This window comes from Equus quagga, chromosome 19 (genome assembly GCF_021613505.1).
Source record: "Equus quagga isolate Etosha38 chromosome 19, UCLA_HA_Equagga_1.0, whole genome shotgun sequence".
Lineage (NCBI taxonomy): Eukaryota > Metazoa > Chordata > Mammalia > Perissodactyla > Equidae > Equus > Equus quagga.
Genome location: NC_060285.1, coordinates 8,019,612 through 8,042,150, shown reverse-complemented (window position 1 = coordinate 8,042,150; position 22,539 = coordinate 8,019,612). Strand labels below are relative to the sequence as shown.

Sequence of the window (22,539 nt, the reverse complement as noted above, 5' to 3'; positions counted from 1 at the left end):
AGCAGGACCCAGAAGCTGGTTTGGCCTTGGGCCTTGTGACCTTGGACAAATCATGCCCTCTCTGGGCTTCAGTCTCATACTCTGTAAAGTAAAAGTGTTGATGGAAATAAACTGATATTCCCTCTAGCCCTCCCATTCATGATCCTCTCTTTCTAGAGATGTTTTCTGAGTCCCTACAGGGTGACAAAGATAAAACCTATCTCATCCCTGCCCTTCATTAACTCAGTGTAGTGGAATTTACAACACTACTGCTTTCTTGATAGGCAAACTACTTTATCTGCCCCAGTTTCCTCATTTGAAAAATCGGAGTGACGCCTACCTGGAAGAGTTATTATGAAGAGATGGATAATGTATAAACAAACATACAGCTACTGTTTAAACACAGCACAGTACCTGACATTATGAGGCTCTAATTGGGTGGTTGCTATTGATATAGTTATTTCTCTGTCAGCTGTGGAGTTTTGTGAAGAGCCAAGCCCGGACACCCTGGTGCCACCCAGTGATTAGCACATCTGGATTTGTCTGGCCAGGTGCCCTGTAGCTGTGTCTCTCTGTGTGTCAAGAGCTGTCTTCCCTGGAAAGGGAGTGTGTGTGATCTTGGATTCATAGCACCCAGCCCTAACTGACCTGGTACGTTAGCCTGTCCAAAGGAATTGGCTTGTTTGAGCTAGTAGGTGCCAGGAGCTGTGGGATAGCCTCTGGTGCAGCTTCTGACCGGCTTTGCCTTTAACATATACTCATTAAAATAACTGCGAAAGCAAATAAAAAGCAATGTCTTTTCCCACCTTGTGAACCCAAGGCCTTTATAGCTTAGGGCAGAAATAGCCAGATGCCATGGCAAAGAAGGGGCCTGACCTGGTCCTCACTTCCCTTCCTGCCCTGAATCTGTCTTAACCTATCCTGTTCCTGCCCTGTGACATCTCCATCCCTCTCCTCTCTTCTCCCTTAAGGCACACTCAGGTCCCCTGTCCTGAAATAACCTCTTCTTGATCCTAATACTTCCATTTGCATGAGAAAGACATCCTGGAAAATAGAAAGAGTTTTGGGCTTGGAGTTAGGAGACCTGCATTCAAATCCTAGCTGTGCGGTTTACTGGTTTATGTGACCTTTGGCACATCATGTCATCCCTTTGAGCCTTTGTTTCCTCCTGTTTAGGATGGACTGATTTGACAGGATGGTACATAATAAGTGATGAGTAAGTGAGCACTTCCTTCCCCAGGTTCTGTGACACCATCATCCTGGGTCTTTTCCCAGCCCTTCTCTTCTTCACTGTCTACCCCTCCCCGACTATGATGCCCTCTGAGCTCTAGCTTTCTTCTCTCCTGCTCAGGACCTCATCTATTCCAGCCCAGTGGACACAGCCCGCAAGGTACTGATCATCCTGAGGACTTTTTTGAGGAGGAATGAGGATGTCCAAGTGGGTGGTCTCATCCGAGGTCACTTCCTGCTGATCCTGCAGCATCTGCTGGTGGAGCATGGGGCCTCCCCCTCAGGAGGTCAGTCTGCAGCTGCTGGGGGTACGTTTTGACCTGGAGGTCAGTAAGGAGTAGGCATCTCTGCCTTGATGAGGTCTGTTCCAGCACAGAGAATCAGCGTTTTCTCTGCAAAAGAAAAGTCAGGCCAGTGTGGCATCAAGTTAAACTTTTATCTCCTTCCCCACATTGGAAAGTAAGTGCTCAATACATTTGGTTTGGGGGGTGTGTGTGTGTGTGTGTGTGTGTGTGTGTGTGTGTCTGGTGGTGGTGTAAGTGTGTTTAATTATGTTTAATGTCTCTGTGTTTTTAGCATAAGTGGGTGTGTCTGATGTATGCTTGCATGTCCCTACCCTGCTCAGCATGTGCTCAGAGCTGTTTGTCACAAGAATGGCAGCCCCTGTTGGGAAAGCAGGAAATATGGGGGCGAACAAGGAGGCAACAGCAGCCAGTAGGGGCCAGGGAGGGGGTGGATCTGTGATATATTGGAAGCTCCCAGTGAGATCCAGAAGGATTGTTTCCAAATCTGGAATGGGACTCTCTGTAGTCAAGGAAGCTTGATGTTTGGTACTGTATGAAGACACTGAAAAGGCTGGGATTGGTATGTCTTTTCCTATGTTTAGAAAGTTGAATTTTTGGGGCTGGCCCGGTGGCATAGCTGTTGAGTTTGTGGGCTCTGCTTTAGTGGCCCGGGCTTCACTGGCTCAGATCCTGGGCGTGGACCTAGCACTGCTTATTAAGCCATGCTGTGGCAGGCATCACACATGTAAAGTAGAGGAAGATGGGCACAGATGTTAGCTCAGAGCCAATCTTCCTCAGCAAAAAAGAGGAGGATTGGCAGTGGATGTTAGGTCAGGGCTAATCTTCCTCAAAAATAAAGGAAAGAAAGTTGAATTTTTAAATTAAATTTCCAAGCAATTAACAGGAAGTATGAGGAGAGCTGTGGCACTTGGTCCAGTCTTGACTGAGGATGGGGGTTTGGAGGTAGGTATAAGGGTGTCTGGAGTAGCTGAGTTGTTCCTTTGCAGGGAAGGGTAAGCCACATCTAACTGACACTAGTGTTTAACAGCCATGAGATTTCGTGGAAACACATAGTGGAAAGACTGTGGCCATTAGATTCACATTTTGGCTCAAGTCCTGGCCCTGCCACTTACTGGCTGTGGGACCTTGAAGAAGTCGCTTGGCCTTTCTGGGTTTCAATGTTCTTCACTGAAAAATAGGAATAACAATCCCTGTTTCACATAGTTTTAAGGGAATTAAGTGAAATATTGAATTCCATATCCAACCCAGAGTTGGCACTCTGTACATCAGATGCCCCTGTTCCCAATGAAGAAAGAAGAAGGTAGGGAGTAGGGGTAAATCCCAACAAACCATTTACGGCAGGGTGGGGTGTCTGTCTGACCTTGAGGTGATCTAAACATCCAGCCCCTGACCAGCCCTCCTTGTTCCTCACAGCCTCAGGGAACCTGCCATTGCTGCTGAGCCTCCTCTCCTTAGTGCAGCTGAGGAATGAGTCAGAGCAAGAACTGGACAGCATGGCCATGAAGCTCCTTCACCAAGGTGTCTTGGGACTGTGTCTGAGGGCCTAGGGCTGGTGTGCTGTGGATGCTCCCTCAGTAGCAGTGGCATTGCTCCTTTCTTTATCCTTTTATCCCTTTGGAAGAAGCTAGTGGGTCAGTCTGTTCCTGTGGGCTTCTTGCTCAGGGACCTTCCAGATCTTTCTCTGCTTGTTCCCTGGGAGTGTTTGGAGGCCAAAAAAAAAAATATATATATATATATATATCATTGTGTGACAAGCATAAGCTCTGGCGTCAGGAAGGCCTGGGTTTGTTCTCAGCTTAGGCACTAGCTATGCGACCTTGGGCAATCACCTAGCCTCTATGAACCTTAGGTTCCTCATAGGTAAAATAATAGTACTTGCCTGATTTAAAGTTGAGATAAGGAATAACTATAGATGTAGAATGCCACACAGTGCTTGGCACTTAGTAGGCCTTCAGTAGATACTATCTGTGTAAACTGATTTTTCCTGACACGGGTTCAGTTCTCCACCTCACTCCACAGCTGATTCAGGATCTGAAGATCCAGTTCTCAGTTCTCTAGGGCTCTTTTCTACTCACACCCCAAACCTCATTAGGACCTTTCATTGCTCACTGGTGCAGTTGCCACTTCATAGGCAGTACCTTCAGGAAGATTAGTTGAGGAAAGGTTAAAATTAATAGGAAAAATGGCATGTCTTTGGTACCTGTGGACTGTCAGGTCTTCTGGCCACAGATCAGGACGGTTCTTTCCCTGCCTTGAGCCCAGACCTCCTCATGAGAAGATCAGTGTCAGGCTCAACAAGGGCTTCTAGGCCCAGCCTAGTGCTGATCATTGCCAGCCTGTCTGTCAGGTCAAGGATGATGCTCAGCTGGGAGAGAGATCTGTGTGAGACAAAATCAGCTGTCAAAAGGGCCTCTGACAGGGAGGAATAACAGGCTGAAACATACACTTGAAATGTAATATATATTTACATATAACCCTTAAGTACTTTTACTTGAGAGCATTGTGGATAGAGGACTGCAGTTCAGGGATGAGGATGTGGGAGGGGCTTGCTTGTCCAGTTGACCATGAGCCAATTAGAAGTCAAGTGTGATGTGGCTGCCAAAAAAGTGAATAGAGACTTAGATAGGTGTCATATTGGGATGGTGGAGGGTGGAGGAACAAGGAGTGGCAATTCCCAGGAGGAAAGGAATGTTTTCTATAGATGTTTACTCTACAGTGTAGTAACTGCTCTGATGAGGGCTGGGGGAGCATCTAGTCTTGCCTTGAGAGGTTAAGGAAGGCTTCATGGGGGAAGTGAACTTTGAGCTGAATCTTGATTGCTGAATAGGAGTTAAGGAGTTAGCCGGATGGGATTGATGTGAGAGAGAGACTATGGCAAGTTTAGGGAACTGCACATCAATGGTTACAGAGCTCCCCTGGGAAGGTGGTGAGTGCCCCATTGCTGGAAGGATTCAGAGGTTGGATCTTTTTCCTGCTAAGATTGACAGGTTGGCCTAGATGACCTTTGCAGACCCTCCAACCTGGGGTCTGTGCTGGCACGAGCACTGTTATAGGATACCTTTTGGCAACCTAAACTTGTGCAGTCTGTTCTAACATGCAGCTGTGGGCTGCTTGCCTGATGTTTGTTCAGATGGAGAGTGGGAACATGCCTTCAGGTTTGTCACTGTTTCTTTCCATAGGCTATAATACCAGGGACACTTAGTTTGTGCTTAGTCCCCAAGACTGACATCTGAAATTAGCCAGTTGAGGGCCATTATCTGTAAGAAGTGTGAGTGCTGGTATGCTTTAAAGCCATAGATTGGTGTGTGATGGGGTGCCTGGGGACTCTGATCTCTTGTAGTGAGCAAGCTGTGTGGAAAATGCAGCCCCACTGATGTGGACGTCCTGCAGCCCTCCTTCAACTTCCTCTATTGGAGCCTTCATCAAACCACACCAGGCAGTCAGAAAAGAGGTGCTGGGGCCCAGGCTGGGATAGTGAAGAGGAGGGGTGCTGGGCAGTGTCTGAGGCCCTTGCTGCCCTCAATTTTTCCATCTTAAAAATATAAATGAGGGGGCCGTCCCAGTGGCGCAGCAATTAAGTTCGCATGTTCTGCTTTGGCGGCCTGGGGTTCACCGGTTTGGATCCCGGGTGCAGACATGGCAACCGCTTGGCAAGCCATGCTGTGGTAGGCATCCCACATATAAAGTAGAGGAAGATGGGATGGATGTTAGCTCAGCACCAGTCTTCCTCAGCAAAAAGAGGAGGATTGGCAGCAGATGTTAGCTCAGGGCTAGTCTTCCTCCAAAAAAAAAAAAAAAATATATATATATATATAAATGAGGTAGATGTGGCTGGATCAGATGGGCATGTGATCCTTTTAGGTTCTGATAACCTGTAGTTCTGGAATGATGCTGAGATCCTTATAGCCTTAAGCTGATCCTTTTGTTCATTTACCACATATGCGTGGAGCTCCCACTGGGTGTTAACTAACCACTGTGGTGGCACTGAGCTGGAGCTCCTGTATAACTCACGTGGTGCCTGTCCTGCTGGATCATCCACAGCTGCTGCAGTGCTCCTGAGCAGCACGGCCCTGATAAAGCTTCTGGAGAAGATGCTTGCGCTCACCTGGGCCGAGGCAGGCTCTCCCGGGACAGCACTCCTTTGCTCTGCCTGGCTGCTTACTGCCTCCTTCTCTGCCCAGCAGCACGATGGCAGTCTGCAGGTTAGTCTCTAACCCCTGTGCCTTTGGGGCACACAAAGGAGCGATACAGATCTTGAGTTCTGGTCCCAGCTGTGTGGCTTATTAGCTGCGTAACCTCAGCAAGGTATTTAACTCTTTGAGCTTTAGTTTCCTTGCCTACAAAATGGGGAAAAACATGCAGGTTTGTTGTCACGTTGGTTTACATTAATCTGTTTAACACATATGGATCACCTACATGCTAGGCGGTATTCTAGGCACAGAGGAATAAAAAATGAATAGAGCATTTACCCTATACTTCAGGAACTTGTAGTCTTTAGCAAAGCCTTGAAAGGTAAGATTGTACCAGGCAAAGATAGTGGGGAAAGGCATTCCAAGTAAAGAGAACAATATGAGCAAAGACATGAAGCTGCACAAAGTTAGGACATGGTGTACATATTTGGAGAGTGGTGAGGTACTGAGTGGTTAGAATGTAGGAAGTGGACTGTCAGACTGGACAGGAAGGCAGAAGCCAGCCTGTGACCTCGAAGTGCTGGGTGGCAAGCTATGAAGTCATTGTTAAAGTTTGGTCTCCAGGGTTGCTGCAAGCTGTGGCAGATCTATGCTATAGCAGATCTGCAGGTTGTTGCCTGTGGTGTTGATCTGGGACAGGAACCAATCTTCCTTTTCTGCATGAGGCTGTTGGGCTCACCCGAACCCCTGCAGTCACCTGCCTGGGTGGAAGCCTGCACCTTGTCCTTGGCTCTGCCCTGGCCCTCAGCTCACTCCTAGACAATTACTTACTAACTACCTCTACTCTAAGTTCTCCCCAGTGCCCTAGCTCAGGCATCATTGTTCTCACCACTAATGTGGCCTATTCACAATCTCCTAGCCTCTTCCCTCCTCTACATCTCCTCTCGCTGCAGCCACAGTCTGGCTGCTCGTCTCTTCTGTCCACACTCCTTCAGTGGCCCCTTTGTTCTCCACATGGCCAGCCAAACCTTTCTTACCTGGCTCCCCTGCAGCCTTACTTTCTGCCATTCCACCCTCCTTCCCTGACCTCTGACCAAGTGTTTCTTCTTCTCCCAGTCAGCTGCACTCTTTCACATCTCCATACCTTTGTTTTTGATTGATTGACTGGTTTTTAATAGCTTTTATATTTAGGACAGTTATAGATTTACAAAAAAATTGAGCAGATAGCACAGAGTTCCCATATATCCCCTGCAGTTTCCTCTATTAACATCTTACATGAGTATGGTATCTCCTTACCTTTCTACAAGTTGGTTCTTCTGCCTAGAACCTGCTGATTCCACTAGCTAACAAGCATTTTTGAGGAACTGCTTTGTGTCAGACTGTGTTAGATCCAAGCAGAGGAGAAGTTTCTGCCTTCAGGCAGCTTGTGTTCTGAGGGAGGAGAGCCGAGCAGACTCACAGCTTTGAACCTGCCACCCTGACTAACCCCTCAGTTTGGACATTGCTTTGACATTAAGGAGCAGAGTCGCCAATGCTGATCCTCAGCTGTTCCCAGTAGCTCTGGAGGGAGTGAAAGCAGGTGCATTGTCCCCATTTTATAGATGAAGAAAGTGAAGCAGGCTGAGAGAAGTACAATGCAGTGACTTGCCTATGGCCAGACAGCTGGCAAGTGGTAGAGCCAGGATTTTTATTCCAGGCCATTTAATTCCAGATTTAAGTTAGATGGGTGGTTGGCTGAGGCAGAGACTGAACCATAGATGGCCGGGGAGGGCTCCCTGGTGGAGGAGGTCCTTGAGGATGGAAGAGATTTGAGAAAAGAAGGGTTCTCCAGGTATGGGCTTGGTTTTCCTCCTCACACTCCTGAATCCAGGACTGGTGAGGCTCACAGGATTCTGTGTGGCCTCCTCTGTCCTTCTGGATGCAGCGGGTATGTGTGGGTGGGTAGAAGAGATATTGGGGCAGGTTATTTTCTGGCCAAGCTCCCAGAATGTGGGGGTTATTCCTTTACCCCCTGCCCTGCCAGGTTCACCAGACACTGTCCGTGGAACTGGACCAAGTATTGAAGGCCCTCAGCTTTCCCAAGAAAAAGGCTGCGCTGCTCTCAGGTGTGGGCCCCGGGGCCTCTAGCAGGAAAAGAAGAGCTTTTTCCTAGATTCTGTGATGGGACCACCCATCCCAGATTAGCCTTTATTATTTCCGTTGTCTTCTCCCTATGACAGAGCTGAGTGGGAGGTGGGGAAAGAGTCAGGAACTGGGTATAAGGAGTTTCTTGCTTTCAGCTGCCATCTTATGCTTCCTGCGGACAGCCCTGCAACAAAGCTTTTCCTCTGCCCTGGTGGCCCTGCTGCCCTCAGGGACCCAGCCACCACTAGCCCCTGAGGACACTGTCCTAGCTCCACTTGGAACATCACAAGTGCTGTCCCTGGTCATCGGACTGCAGAACCTCCTGGTGCAGGTAAGGCCCTTGCTAAGCAGAACCCGTGAAGTGCAGCCTGCTTCTCTCAGGACAAGAGCAGGAAGGGGTGGCTGCCTGTAAAGAGCTCAGTATTCCCTCCAGGCCTGGCGGGTGGATTGATTGGGACTTTTAAAGTTACAGTGATGGAAACGAAACTCAAATTGTTTTATAACTCAGAAGTCCAGGGATCAATACTGGCTTCAGGCACAGCTGGATCCCAGAGGCTCAGACAATGTCATCAGAACTCTGTTTCCATCTCTTTGCTCTGCATTTCTCTCTGTCAGCTTTATTCTCATGGGATGGTAAGATGACCAACAGTAGCTCCTGGCTTATATCCTTCCAGCAGAAAGTTTTTCTTTTCCAGTAGTCCCCAGAATTGAGTCTCATTAGCCTGGCTTGGGTAATATGCCAATCACTATGGCCAGGGCATGGGATACTCTGATTGACCTGGCTTGGGTCAATGTCCTGGAAGCTGGGGCATATGGTCAGCTCTCTATAACCCACATGAACAGGAGAGAGGGATGGTTCTGCAGAAGAAAATTGTTCCCAGAAGAAGGAAGAATGGATCCTGGGCAAGCAAAACAGTAGATGTCCACCCCCGGGGAGTTTGTGTTTTACAGCTTAGAGGACTTTTGGAGATCATTGCTTATCTAGCCATCACATACTATGAAGAGTGGTGGGGCCATGGAGATAGGTCAGGTGCCTGACTTTGAGGAGTTAACAGTTGGGGGTGTGGGGATGGTGCCATGTAGACAGGAGGTGATAACTCATTGTGGTCAGTGCTTGGCTAAAGGGGTGCACAGCACTGTGGGGTCTCAGGATGTAAGTAATAGGCTGGTGGAAGGTGAGTTTGGGGCTAGCTGTCAGAGAAGGCTTCATGGGGGAGGTGCTTGAGCTGGACTGGAAAGACCAAGTGACTTGTCCTAGGTCCCCAAGGGCAGGCGGCATCAGAGATGGAATTGATCTTGATGGCAGCACCATTTCGTTCTCTGATATGAACTCATTCCTTGTCCCTGACCTTGCGGCCTGTTTCCCACCTTTGATTCCCCAGGACTTTCTTCTCTTTCAAGGAGCTTATTGTCTATTATTTTCAAATATGAGCTGGTCACTGTAGGGTGACCGAACCCCCACATGTTTATGCTGTTTTAGTTAGACTTGGACTCTCTTTTCCTGTCCTTTGGAGCTTGTCCAGTATAGTCACAGATCCACATGGTCTGATCTGATGGCAAGGCATTCATGGAGCAAGAGATGGGGAGGTAGGGGGAGCCAGCAAATGAGTGAGAGGAGTTGTGGAGACTTCCCAGGGATGGGTTGGGAGCCTTGATTTGAGTAGATTCCACTTGGTGCCCAGATAATGACTGCACATGTATGATATGGCTGTTGATTGTGGGAGATTATGTTCAAGGACTGATCCCCCCTAGGCCTGTGCACAAGGGAGGGGAAGTTGGGAAATGTAAAGAGATGGAGGATGCTCCAAGAGTGGCCCCTGTGCTGGCTCTGTGGTCGCTGAGTCTTGTGCTGCCAGCACATCTATGCACAAGGTTCTGTGCTCTTTATGGATCCAACCTCTATCATGTCGTAGTACTTAACTCTTTCTGTTGTAAGTTCCCATTTTCATATCAGTCTTCCCCAGACTGTGAGCTCCCCAAGTAGGGACTGTGTCCGGTTAATCTTTGTGTCTTGTTCCCCTGGTGGGTTCAAAACCAATCGAGAAATCAGGAATCAGATGAGAACCAAAACATCAGCTTTATTGCTGGTAAACACATAGTAGAATGTAGCTAAGTTTTAAGGTCAGAATGGGTTTTTTTCGGTCTCAAATTTTTCCACTATACAGCAAAGATGAAAGAATTTTACAGTGAACACTCATACGCCTACCACCTAGATTCTACCATTAACAATTTACTGTACTAGCTTTGTCATGTCTCTCCAAAAGGAGCTTTTAAACCGCCCTCCTTCCCCTAGGCCAGACCAGGAGACCAGAAGCAGAAAAATTGTGTTTTCATTATGGGCACTTAGCCAGCTGGCCAAAGTCTTAAGAGTTTAAGTTCATGGGAGCATGACCTTTAATACCTTAATCCTGCTCCGAGGGCACAGTAGATGTTAAGCTAGCATCTCACCTGTGAGGTAAATCTCTCCTTGGGTGAGAAAGAGCTAGTTAAGGGTGGGAGGAAGAGCAAATGCTTTCTCTCCAATGTTTCTGAAAGGGCTGAAGTTCCTGTTTTAATATTCAGAACATAGGGGAAAAATGATTCCTTAAACTCGATACCCAACATAAAGCCTGGCACAGAATTGGTATCCAGTAATGTTTGCTGAATGAATGAATGAGGACATAGAAATGAATATGATACAGTTTCAGCCATGTAAGCACTCACAGATGGTAGGAAACACAATCAAAGAATCAAAGAAGGCTCCACAGGAGAGGTTGCATTTGAACTAGGCCTTAAGTGATAAAAAGCCTTTTTCAAACCAATAACCTAAACACTAAGGGGCCAGTGATTTATTGTAGCACCATCACCATTCACCTCCCCTGCCCAAGAGCCTAGGTGTCACCAGGCCTATGACACTGTCCTCTGCCTCTGGCAGTTTTTTTTTTTTTAAATTGTGGTAAAATATACATAACAAAATCGACCATTTTAACCATTTTTAAGTATACAGTTCTGTGGCATTAAGTACATTCACACGGTTGTGTAACACCACCACCATCCATCTACAGAACTTTTTCATCTTCTCAAAGTGAAACTCTGTCCCTGTTAAACAATAACCCCTCATTCCTGCCCCTCTTCCTCCCTGCCCCTGCAGCCACCATTCTACTTTCTGTCTCTATTAATTTGACTCCTCCAGGTACCTCATATAAGTAGAATCAAACTGTATTTGTCTCTGAAAGTTTGTGACTGCCCTCAGCAGTCCCTGGAAAGGGGAACCAACTGGAGTAACTCATAAATCCCACATGTAGAGGCTACTGGGCCTGCACTGGTGATAGGAGAGTGTTGGTGAGGAGCCTGGCTTATCCTCAGTCACTTCCCTGTTACTGCCTGTTACAGGACCAAAGAGCCCCTTCCTCCTTTCTCTCACTGCCACCCTCCTGAAAAATTCCCTGGCCTCCTGCTTTCAGCCACAATGCCCTTTCTGTCACTGCCCAGGACCTGAGAAAGTACGTGGAAGAGTCATTCTGTTTTTCTGTCCTTCCCTCAGGAGTGGAGTTAAGCCTCCCTCAGAGCCTTCCACAGATTTGTTGTCTAAAAACAGCTCTTGATTCGTTTAATCATTCATCCAGTCAGCAAACATTTATTCCATAGTAATCCAAGAATAGAGGAAGTCTCTCTTTCCCAAGCAGCCAGAATGGTTTGTTCAGCCCTGTATTGAGGATCCCATTTATCATATTTTATTATATAGTCAGTAGTTTGCATTTCTGTCTTCTTCTGAAAACTGTAAACTCCTTTTAGGCAAAAACTTCCTCTGCATAGGGGGTCAGAGAAGGCTTCACAGAGAAGGCGACATTTGAACTCAGCCTTGAATGGTGTTAGGCAGAGGTATAGGGAAGGACATTCCAGGCAGGGAGGATAGCATGAGTAAAATCACATAATATGACAGTGCATAGTGGGGTGTGGGGGTGTGGTGAGAAGTTGATGATCAGACTGGAAAGCTAGGCAGGGGCAAGATTGTGCCAGGCTAAGAAGTACTGTGGGGAGCCATGGAAGGGCTTCTGTCAGACTGTGTTTTTGAAAGATCATTCTGGCAGTCACAGAAGGGATGAGTAGCAGGAGAAAGCCTGGAGGCAAGGGGACTGTTGGGCAAGAGGTTGTTGCAATGACCCAAGTGAATGACAGTGAGGCCCATTTCACACCCATTGGGACAGCTAAAATAAAAAAGGCAGATAATACCAAATGTTGGGTAATTGGAATCCTCATACATTGCTGTTGGGAATGTGAAATGGTGCAGCTACTTTGGAAAACAGCCTAGAAGTACTTCAAAAAGCTAAACGTAGAATTGCCATATGACCCAATACTTCTATTCCCAGGTATATGCCCAAGAAAATTGAAAGCATTTGTCCACACAAAAACTTGTATACAAATGCTCATAGCAGTACTATTCCTAATAGCCCTAAAATGCAAACAACTCCAATGTCCACCAACTGATGAATGGATAAACAAATTGTATATACATACAACTGAAAACTATTTGGCTATAAAAAGTAATAAGGGGCCAGCCTGGTGGTGTAGTGGTTAAGTTCAGGTGCTCTGCTTTGGCAGCCTGGGGTTTGCAGGTTCGGATCCTGGGCACGGACCTAGCACTGCTCGTCAAGCCATCCTGTGGTGGCATCCCACGTAAAACAGAGGAAGATCAGCACAGATATTAGCTCAGCAACAATATTCCTCAAGCAAAAAGAGGAAAATTTGCAATGGATGTTAGCTTAAGGCCAATCTTCCTCACTCACACACACACAAAGTAATGAAGTACTGACATGCTAAAACATGGATGAACCTTGAGAACATGCTAAGTGAAAGAAGCAAGACACAAAAGGCCACATATTAAATGATTTCATTTATATGAAACGCCCAGAATAGGCAAATCCATAGAGACAGAAAGTAGATTAGTGGTTGCTAGGACTGGTGGGCGTGGGGCAGGGAAATAGGGAGTGACTGCTAATGAGTATGGGGTTTCTTTTTGGGATGATGAAAATATTCTGGAATTACATAGCAGTACAACTCTGTAAATATACTAAAACCATTGAATTATATCTTTAAAAGGATGAATTTTATGGTTTGTGAATTATATCTCAATAAAGCTGTTACTTTCAAAAATGGTGTCAAGGGGAAAAAAATGACAATGAGGCCTAAACTAGGGCACTGGGTGCTGGTCCTCTCTGACTTCTCTGGGCCAAAGCAGTCACATGGCATCACTGATTGAATGCACCTGCAGTGTGCAGAATCTTCAGTAGTCTGAGGTGGCCCAGTGCAGTGCAATGGAACCAGCACTGGCCAGAGTCACACACATCTGCATTCTAGCCCCTGCCCAGCTTCTAACTCTGAAGGAGTTTAGCAAGTCACTTCCCCTTACTTATCCTCATTTTCTCTATCTGCAAAATAAAAAGAGTCTTTCAACATTAAGCGATTTGGGCCTATCAGAACAGCCTCCATTCCTCCAGGAATGAAGCACAGCACAGAGAAGTGTTAGTTGAAGTGAGGATGGAGAGGATGTCCAGGGTTCACTATGGTGGGACACATTGGGGGAAGAGAGCAGGTCAGTGGAGGGGTCCAAAGAAGGGCCGTGGTCACTGGAGTGATTTGGGTGGCATGGGAGTGGTGGGAAGGAGCTGAGGCTAACTTCCCTTCTGCTTAGTTCTCAGAGGGGCCACAAGACTGTAAGTCTCTAAATGTCTCCAGAGTAGAAATGAAGTAAGTTTGTTCTGGGTTTCTTTGGAGATGCAGACCTAGGCCAGCGGGTAGAGCTGCAGGAAGACAGGAGCGTTACCACACAAAATTGGGGTACTCTGCCCTCCCAATGTGCATAAAAAGCCAATTATTAGGGCATCAGTTTTTGAGAAAAGAAAAGGCTTTATTGCGAAGTTGACTAGCAAGGAGACAGGAGGCAAAGCTCTTAAATCTGTCTCCCCGATTCAGGGTTTGGGGCAAAATTTAAGAGGTTAGGGAGAATAGGCTCGTACACTGAAACGTGGTACCAAGGAAATGCTAGCAGGGCAGGTGTCAACTGGAGGGCTTTAAACATTTATGGTAAGGTGGGGAAGGGGCTTTAACACTGGATCTTTCTAGTTAATGGACACCCCTTGCTTCTGACAAGAGTCTGACATTGTGTCTGGTCCTTTGATTCCTTGGTGGGGAGAATCTTTGGTTCTGGTGTCATTTCAGGTCAAGATTTTCTCCTCTGTGCACGCTCTGGCTACAGGACTTGCAAATTTTTGGTTTGGCCCTGAAAAACCTTTTGTTGATAAGATGGGGTCAGTTTGAACTGGTCTTACAGGACCAGTGGTTACAGGAGGAGGCCCTTTCTCATGGCCAGGACTGTTTAACAATAGAATGGGCTGCCTTGGGAGGAATGGAGAGGAGTGGCTGGTGGTTGGCGGTTTCTAAGCAGAAACCAGGTGTCTCAGGGCTTGAAGGGTGTCAGTTTGGGTGACCCTTAAAGTTTCTTCCAAGGCTGGGATTCTGTTTTGGGGAAGGGAATACTCACGAAACAGAGGTCCAGGAGTGCACTGTAGGATGACAGACCCAAGTCACTGAGGTGAAAGAGACTGGAAGTAAAATTAAAAATAGGAATGTCAGCAAACATCATACAGTTAGCACTTCTCAGTTTCCCAAGCCCTTTCCTGCCTACGATCTCATGTGGTTCTCACATAAGCCAGCCCTATGAGATAGAAAACTGCAGCTCAGAGAGGTCATGTGACTGCAACAGTCACAGAACTTGTGAGGTGACCTGGATTAGATGTAAAGGATTTGGGAAGAGGTGGAGGAAGAGCAGAGCAAATGAAGTTTCCCAGAGGTTCATTTCCTGGGCAGAGATGGGAGGTACTCCATTCTGCTAGGAGCACACAAATAGCTCTGGGGATGTAATGAAAAAAACGTACTGACTAGAACTCCAGGAATCATGTGTATTTAGAAGGAAATACTGCATAAACTATTTGGGGCAGAGGAGAGACCCTGATTGGGATTAGAGGACTAATGAGGAGTGCGCTGGTCCCATATCCTACCATTTCCCAATTTGAAACTATTTGGGTAGTAGACACAGAAATCGGACAAAGATCAAAACCTCTATTTTATTGGCAAGGCCAATGGGAGAAAGTGGCTGTATATATGGCCACAGTGGCCTTCCAACAACCTCACCCCAGAATTAAATGTATTTACCAAGTCACAGGCAAAGCTGGACAACCCTGGGACTTCATGCCTCACTTCCTGGTATGCCTACCCTTTGGGTGAGAGTAGACCAAAGCATACCCTTTCTGTAGACAGTGGGTTCAAATGAGAGTCTGCTGTAGAGGCTGAGTTGAGGGTTTCTCCTTTCAGAGTATCAGTTGGACTAGTCACTCCTCCTTCCATAGAGAGAAGCTGGTGGAGGGGAGAGGTGGGTGCTACTCTATCTAGGAAAGGAAATGTGAGTCCAGGGGGATGCTCTGGTTAGTCCCTATCTCTGGAGGAGAGTGAGATTGCAGGGACTTGGACTGGCTGAGTGGAGTGAGCTGAGTGAGGGGAGAGAGGCGCTTCCACAGGCTGCTTCCTCAGTCCTGCTGCCCCAGTACTCAGCCATACCTTTAAGTATTCATTAAACAGGTGTTGACAAGTATCAGGTTTGAAGTGGCTTAGCCCCCTCAGAGCAGCTAGAGGTCTTCATTTAGCCCTGCACCTGGAGGTTCAGAATGAGTTTCTCTGGACTGGTTGGTTTTTCTTTCTATAATTTGGTAACCAGGGTCAGATGGTTTTAGTGCTTTCAGGCTTACTTGTCTGATTCCAGTCCAGCTGCTACATCCATGGGGAGCCTTGGAGAAGGGGAAAGGGTGAACCTTAGCAGGAAAGAGACAGATATCTTCTGTGCTCAGACTTCGCTTTCTGATTGGGGTAGGATGGAGTGTATTGTTACCAAATTGGAAATCAGTGAGCTAATTAGTTTTACAAGACTTTAGGCTTTGATCTCAAGGATCATTCCTAGAAGAGCAGATGTTGATGTTAGATTAAGGTTCTAGGAGAGTAGGAGGTGGGGAGGAAGGGGAGAGGACATTACTGAGTGCCTACTCTGTGCAAGCACTGGACATATGTTATTTATTCATCATAGCTTCTCTATAAGGTAGAAATTATCATCTCAGTTTTATAGACAAGGAAACTGATCCCAGAGATGTTAAGTAATTTGCCTAGGGTCACACTTTTAGGTCAGGATTCAAACCTGTCTTTCTGACTACAAAATCCATATTCTTTCAGTGTCCCAAGAAGTGCATTGTGAAGAGGAGCCATTGTTACCTGAGTGGTAATTCCTGGCTTTCCTAGCACCCAGCAGCCCCAGCTCCTCACCCACCATCCAGGGGGCCCTTGCTGGTTGTGTGGGGTAATATGGACTCAGGGTCAGAGAGTGGCTCTAGCACCACAGCTCCTCACTAGGTGGGGAAACTGGGGCATGCTGGCTCATGGCTGTGTGGTCTTAGGTTCCAGGCAAGAAGCTGGAAATGCCCACTGGTTAAGAGTTAATTTTAGACTAGAGAAGGAGAAAGAGCACAAGGTCTAGGATTTGGTTCTAGACCTGCCATCTTCTAGCCAGGTGTCCTCAGGTCAAGTATTTTCTCTCTGGGCCTCAGTTTTCTCAGCTGTAGAATGAGGTGAATGGATTAGCTCAACCACTTCAAACTGAGTGCCTTGGGGGCCTTAGGGGTTCTGTGGAGGAGACTCAGGGGTTGTTAAAGAGGGAGAGTGTTTCCCCTGTTAGGCATTTCACTAAGATGTTCACCATTTATTGAGTGTTAACTCTGTGCGGGGCACTGGTTAAACATTCTATATCCGTTTTTCATCTAACCCTCTCAGCAACCCAGGTAATCTTTTTATCCCTGCTCAGCAAGGTTAAGTAACCTTGGCCAGGGTGACACAGATGGTAAGTGGCTAAGCAAGGATCCAAACCCAAATCTGCCCCCCATACCCTTAACCACCAGGTTGCTGCCTTCCAAAGAGTAGCATGAGGAGAGCATAGGATTTTTCTGTTTGTTTTTACATGTAAAAGAATGTTTTATTAAGCTATAACTTACATGAATTTTAAATTCACAGATTTTAAGTGTATAATTAAATGAGTTTTGACAAATATATACAGTTTTGTAAATAGCACCACAATCATGTTATAGAACATTGCCATCACCCCAAAAAGTTCCCTTGTTCCCCTTTGTAGTCAGTCCCCTCTCCTTGTCCCCTTCCCTCGGCAACCAGTGATCTGCTTTCTGTCACTAGTTTTACTGTTTCTAGAATTTCATATAAATGAAATCATACAATATGTGATCTTGTGTGTCTAGCTTCTTTCACTTAGCTTAATGCTTTTGAGATTCATATTGTTGTGTATATCAGTACTTCATTTCTTTTTATTTGTGAGTGGTAGTCCCTTATATGGCTGTACCACAATTTGTTTATCCACTCACCTATTGATAGATATTTGATACTTCCAGGTTTTTGCCTATTATGAATAAAGTTACTCTTAATACTGAGGTACAAATCTTTGTGTGGATGTCTGTTTTCATTTCTCTTGGGTAAATACCTAGGAGTAGGATTGCTGGGTCAAATGACTTATTAGTTTTCTATTACTGTGTAGCAAGTTACCATAAACTTAATGGCTTAACACAGCACCCATTTATTATCTCACAATTCTCTAAGTCAGAAGTCTGGGTGGGCTTCACGAGCTTCTTCACTTAGGGTGAAATCAAGGTGTAGGCCAGGCTAGGTGCTTATCCAGAGATCTGGGAAAGAATCCACTTCCTCCTCAGGGGCCTCTTTCAACTCTTTTAGGTTACCCACATTCTTTTTCACAGGCCCCTTCATCTTCAAATTAGCAATACATGTTGAGTCCTTCTCACGCTTCCAGTTTCTCTAGTTCTTCTTCTGCCACCAGCCAGAGAAAAGTCTGCTTTTAAAGGGCTGGTGTGATTATATTGGGCCAACTCAGTCTCCCTTTTGCCATAAAATGTAACATAATCACGGGACTAACAACTGGGAGCAAAGGTCATGGGACCATCTTAAAATTCTGCCTATCAGATATGGTAAGTATATGTTTATAAGAAACCATAAAACTGTTTTCCAAAGTGGCTACACCATTTTACCTTCCCATCAGAAGTATATGAGAGTTCCAGTTGCTCCACATTCTGGTCAACACTTGGTATCATCAGTCTTTTTAATTTTAGCTATTGGTGGGTGTATAGTGGTAATGGTGGTTTTAATTTGCATTTCCCTAATGACTGATAATGAGAACTTTTGATATGCTTATTAGAGCCTAAAATTTTGTTGAGTGAAACGTTCTGCTGCTTTAAAAAAGGTTGAAACCCACTAGCTCAGATAAACTGTGAGGCTCTTAGAGTCTACTATCTCTGAATCTCTTAGTGGGGCCCAGGGCACCTCTCTTTTTCTGAAACAAAGCAGTCTCTGAATGTAGGTGAATCACCAGTATAAGCACAATGCTCTCTGTGTGGGTGAGAGAAGAAACCAGTAAGCGTTTCTTCAACAGGGCCACAATCCCAAATCCAAAATTCTGAAGTCCAAATTATTCTGAAAACCACATGTTTTTCCTTGGTTGGCAGCAAAATCTAACATGAACTTTTGTGGGTCTTATTTGTTTGCAGAAGGACCCTCTGTTGTCCCATGCCTGTGTTGGCTGCCTGGAGGCCTTGCTTGACTACCTGCATGCCCGGAGCCCAGATATGGGTAGAAACCCTCTCCATTTTCTGATGTTCCCATGCGAGAGATTGGAGGGAGGCCAGCCCCTGCCACCGTCCTGCTCCAGACACCCATCCCTTGTTCTGTGATTCACACTCACTTTAATTCTGTTAACAACACTGCAAACACACTGTCATGCCCATTATATAGATGAGGACACTGAGGTTCAGAAAGGTCAAGTAACTTGCCCAGCCAAGGTCACAAAGCTCTTAAGTGGCAATGCCCTTCTTGTTGCCTGCTTCTCACAATAGAGGGATATGTGGTCTCCCCAAGCCAGGCAGCATAGGTGGATAGAAGCCTGGAGAAGAAAGAAACCTCCTGGGGTCAGCTTGTCCAATGTCCTCCCTCTAGCTGAGCAGCCCCTTTTTGAGCCAATAGGAGAAAGTCCTCTTTAGCAGTGTCCCAAGACCTTTGGAAAGGCAGCATTAACAACCCAGGGTGACTGATGTTTCCCATAGCACTCCATGTGGCCTCCCAGCCTTGGAATCGGTTTTTGCTGTTTACCCTCCTGGATGCTGGAGAGAATTCCTTCCTTAGACCTGAGATCTTGAGGCTCATGACTCTGGTAAGTGCAGGAAGGATGGTCTTGTGGTCTGAAGAATGTCTTGAGTTGGGTGGTCCTGAGGAAGCCAGGGATACTTTACTTTAGGTAACCCTAGCCCTCAAAGAAGGTAGAGGGGTGAGGCAGGCCTTAACTCTACAAGAGATCTGCTCAGAGAATTTCTCTAAATGTCCACATCTCCTCACCCCGGAAGCCCTGGACACTCTTTTTCATTCACTCACTCATGAAACATTGACCAGGGCTCCCTACTGTATGCCAGGTCTTATGCTAGGTACCAAAGATGTCGATGAACCAAATGCTTTGCCTTTAATGGTCCCTTGGTATAGAGAAGAAGACAGACAAGGAAACTAATCGTTAAAATATGTTATTAGTGGTAGAGTATAGTAGAAGATATGCTACGTGCCTGGCATGTAGTTAGTGCCTGTTAGATAAACAACAAAGCAGCAAGCCGGTGAATAATAGTGCAGTGGATCAATGAATTAATCAGTGGTTGGTGTGGGAACACAGAGAAAATAGGTGCTTCTGCCTGAGCTGGGAGGGAGAAGTGAATAAGAATGTAGTAAGCACTCAATTAATGCCTGTATTTCTTTAATAAAATGAAAGAACATTTAGCAGTGAAGGTAACATTTTAGCTGAGGCTTGTGGGATTAATAGGCAGAAGAGGAAAAGTATTCCAGGTAGTGAAGTGAGAAGCAGGTATGCGAGCACGTAGTGGTGTGTTTGTGTAACCACATAGTCCATTTTGGCCATGAGTGTGAGAGCAAGGCTGAGGGGTGGTTGGTGGGGGCAGGGACTGAGGGAGTCAGCAGGGCCACCTCTCTCAGGTCTGCCTCATTTACCGCACTCTCATGCCCCAACCCCACCCCTGCCCACCAGCTCTTGAGCTCCTTGAAGGTAGGGTTTGGGGGACTTCAGATGTGTCCCTGGTCCAGTGCTGGGCACAGCAGGAGCACAGGAAATGACTATGAATGAAGGAGATGCCAAATGACTGCATGTCTGGGGCTTCTCTCCCTGGGCCAGTTTGTGCGGTTCCGGAGCAGGAGCGTCCTCTCTCATGAAGAGGTGGGTCACGTTCTGCAAGGCGCAGCTTTGGCTGATCTCTCTACTCTCTCGAACATCACACTCCAGGCTCTGCGTGGCTTCTTTCTGCAGGTGGGTCGGAAGGGGATACCGTGTAGCCACTGTGAGACAGACCCTCCACACCATCTTCTCTGTGGAGGGTGGGAGCCCTGGCCAAAGCAGCCAGTGGGAGGTCAGGTGTGCAGGGGGGTGAGGGTAGAGAGGGCCTGTATGGAGGGGGCACTGAGAAGGCCAGTCTTTCTTGCCGTCTTCTCCCATCAGGTCCAGAGCATGGGCCTCCTGGCTGATCACTGCATGGCCCAGACCCTGCAGGCCTCCTTGGAGGATGTTTTCCCCAGGGCCTTCTCAGCACAGCCATCCCTACAGGACATGCTGTATCCTTTCTTGCATCTGGGAGCTTTGGCCTGGGCAAGGTCACCCAGGCTATGGGAGGCTGTGGCATCATGCTTCAGGACAGAGAGCTGTACTGTCTACAGTCCTGTCCTCTAAAGCTAGCAGGGGTTGGTGAGAATAATTAACAGTGATAGCAATGACAATGACTTGTTATGTTTAAGTTCCTACCAAGGGCCAGTCACATTACATGCACTGTATGTAATACTCACAGCAGCTAAGAGTGTTACTGTAGTTGTATCTTTGACCAGGGATGTCAAATGATGTGCCCAGGATCACAGAGTGACAACATCAGGATTTGACCCCAGATTTGCCTGTCTCCAAAGCCATATCACCAAACTCAGGAAGGAGCTAGTCCTTCCCCAAGAGCTTTGGACAAAGTTACCCAACTCCAGTGGGCACAGGTGCTTCCCTCAGCCCAACATGGGGAGTGCTGGGTTACTGGCATGGCCCTGAGAAAGACTGGGGCTGTGGGCAGTGGTCAGAGGCCTTCTCCGGGGTTGTTGTGGTGCTCCAGGGACACTTTGGTGTGGAAGAGTGTGTGAGTGTGTGAGTGTGTGAGTGTGTGTGTGTGTGTGTGTGTATGTGTATGTATGGGGGTGCTTCTTCCCCACCCCACCGGCTGCCTCCCTGGCTCTCCTCCTCCTCCCTTCCACGGAATAGTTCCCTGTTGTATAGCAACAACCTAGCCCAGGTGTTCAGGTCCCAATTTTTTAATCCATCCCACCATTCTTAGGAGCACCTCTGTTCTTGTTCTGACCATTTTGCCCTTTTTCGGTTCTGAAGTGTGCTTCTCCCCTGGTTGGCCCCACCTCTCTGCTGTTCTCCTCTCATGTTTGCTGCCAGCTGCCTGGGAGGGGTGGCTGTATCCCTGTCCCACATCAGAGACTGACCCTCAGGACTTGAAGGCCCAGAAACAGAACTAAGACCTAGAGAAGACAAAGCCAGGGCACAAGAGATGACAACTGCAGCCACTCATCTGGAGCCATTTACTCCATTGTTGAAATGGAATCAGGAAATAAAAGGATGCACTCACCTGCTTGTGTGGGCTCTCCGAAAACATTTGTCAGCTTACCTTGGCTCCTCCATCCTCAGCCGGGATGGACGGCCTCCTCAGGGAGAGAGGGCACGGATTTGTTTGGGTAACACATAAGGAGCACCAGAGCCAGCTGGTTGCCTCCGTCGTACCTAGAAAACCCCCGTCAGGCCATCCTCGGGGCCGGAAGGGCATGGAAAGTCCACGTGTCCGGGGCTGCTGTGTTCCAGGTGCTCTGAGAGGCACTGTAATGCTGCCTCACCTCACGGGAAGGTGCAGAGAGGTACAATTTCCAGGCAAGGAAGCGAGCAGGTCAAATCCTTCTCAGCCTTCCTGGCTGAGTGAAACTGCCCCGGCTCGGCCTTCCCTGGCTCCCGGCCCTCCTCAGAGCTGCTGACTTGGTTACCCACGTGTGCGGTTCTTTTAATTTCTGCGCTCCACAGCTGCCCGCTCCTGTCCGGGCTCAGCCCACGTGCGCCCCCAGCTCCCTTCCCGCCTGCCTGCCGAGTGCCCTGGCGCCGTAACTGGCTCGCCCACCCTTCCTCCTCAGGCCTGGCTGTGCTGGCCCTGCACGAGACTGGGCTGCACGCCGCCCTAACGCACGGACGAGGAAGGCCCCGACGTACTTGGTTTGGAGCGTGGCGGACCGGGGGCGAGCAGGGGGTGCGCCAATTCCGCACTGCAGGTTACTTCAGGAAAAAAAGGTGCCAGTCACGACCCACTGAACTCATCTTGCCAAGTGCAGTTTAAAACACTGTGAGCTGACGAAAAAGTTTCGAGGAGGGCGCGTGGAAGGCCGCCCAGCCGGGGTCAAGGCCCCAGTTTGCTAACGCGCCCGTTGAGACGGGCACGGACCCCATGCAGACTTAACTTCCTCCAACCGACGGTAACAGAGCACCAGGCGCCCGAGCTGCCGCGCGCGGCGGTGGGAGGACCGCGCGCCCGACCGCGCCGAGCCTGGCGGGCGGG

At 47.6% G+C, this 22,539-nt stretch overlaps 1 protein-coding gene and 1 long non-coding RNA gene across 4 annotated transcripts in view; one reads left to right on the top strand and one right to left on the bottom strand.

Moving 5' to 3' along the window:
* Positions 1-21,737, top strand: part of MEI1 (meiotic double-stranded break formation protein 1) — a 69,646-nt gene extending 47,909 nt beyond the window's left edge. The window contains exons 21-31 of the mRNA XM_046646684.1: positions 1,331-1,496; positions 2,928-3,032; positions 4,855-4,965; positions 5,556-5,716; positions 7,668-7,749; positions 7,924-8,099; positions 18,409-18,490; positions 18,961-19,067; positions 20,085-20,216; positions 20,406-20,518; positions 21,381-21,737. Coding sequence (XP_046502640.1) covers positions 1,331-1,496; positions 2,928-3,032; positions 4,855-4,965; positions 5,556-5,716; positions 7,668-7,749; positions 7,924-8,099; positions 18,409-18,490; positions 18,961-19,067; positions 20,085-20,216; positions 20,406-20,518; positions 21,381-21,426 — 1,281 coding nt within the window. The 3' untranslated portion in view covers positions 21,427-21,737. The remainder of the gene's footprint in view (positions 1-1,330; positions 1,497-2,927; positions 3,033-4,854; positions 4,966-5,555; positions 5,717-7,667; positions 7,750-7,923; positions 8,100-18,408; positions 18,491-18,960; positions 19,068-20,084; positions 20,217-20,405; positions 20,519-21,380) is intronic.
* LOC124230524 (uncharacterized) lies at positions 1,475-22,321 on the bottom strand. Of its 3 annotated transcripts, none has more exons than XR_006886209.1 (5): positions 22,197-22,321; positions 14,289-14,349; positions 5,620-5,851; positions 3,715-3,892; positions 1,475-1,601 (listed from the first exon to the last, which is right to left on the bottom strand). It is a non-coding gene; the product is annotated as an uncharacterized LOC124230524 (long non-coding RNA). The 3 variants fall into 3 exon arrangements; XR_006886208.1 differs by lacking the exon at positions 22,197-22,321 and adding an exon at positions 21,723-21,823; XR_006886210.1 differs by lacking the exon at positions 22,197-22,321 and adding an exon at positions 19,007-19,099.
* Positions 22,322-22,539: the final 218 nt, after the last annotated feature.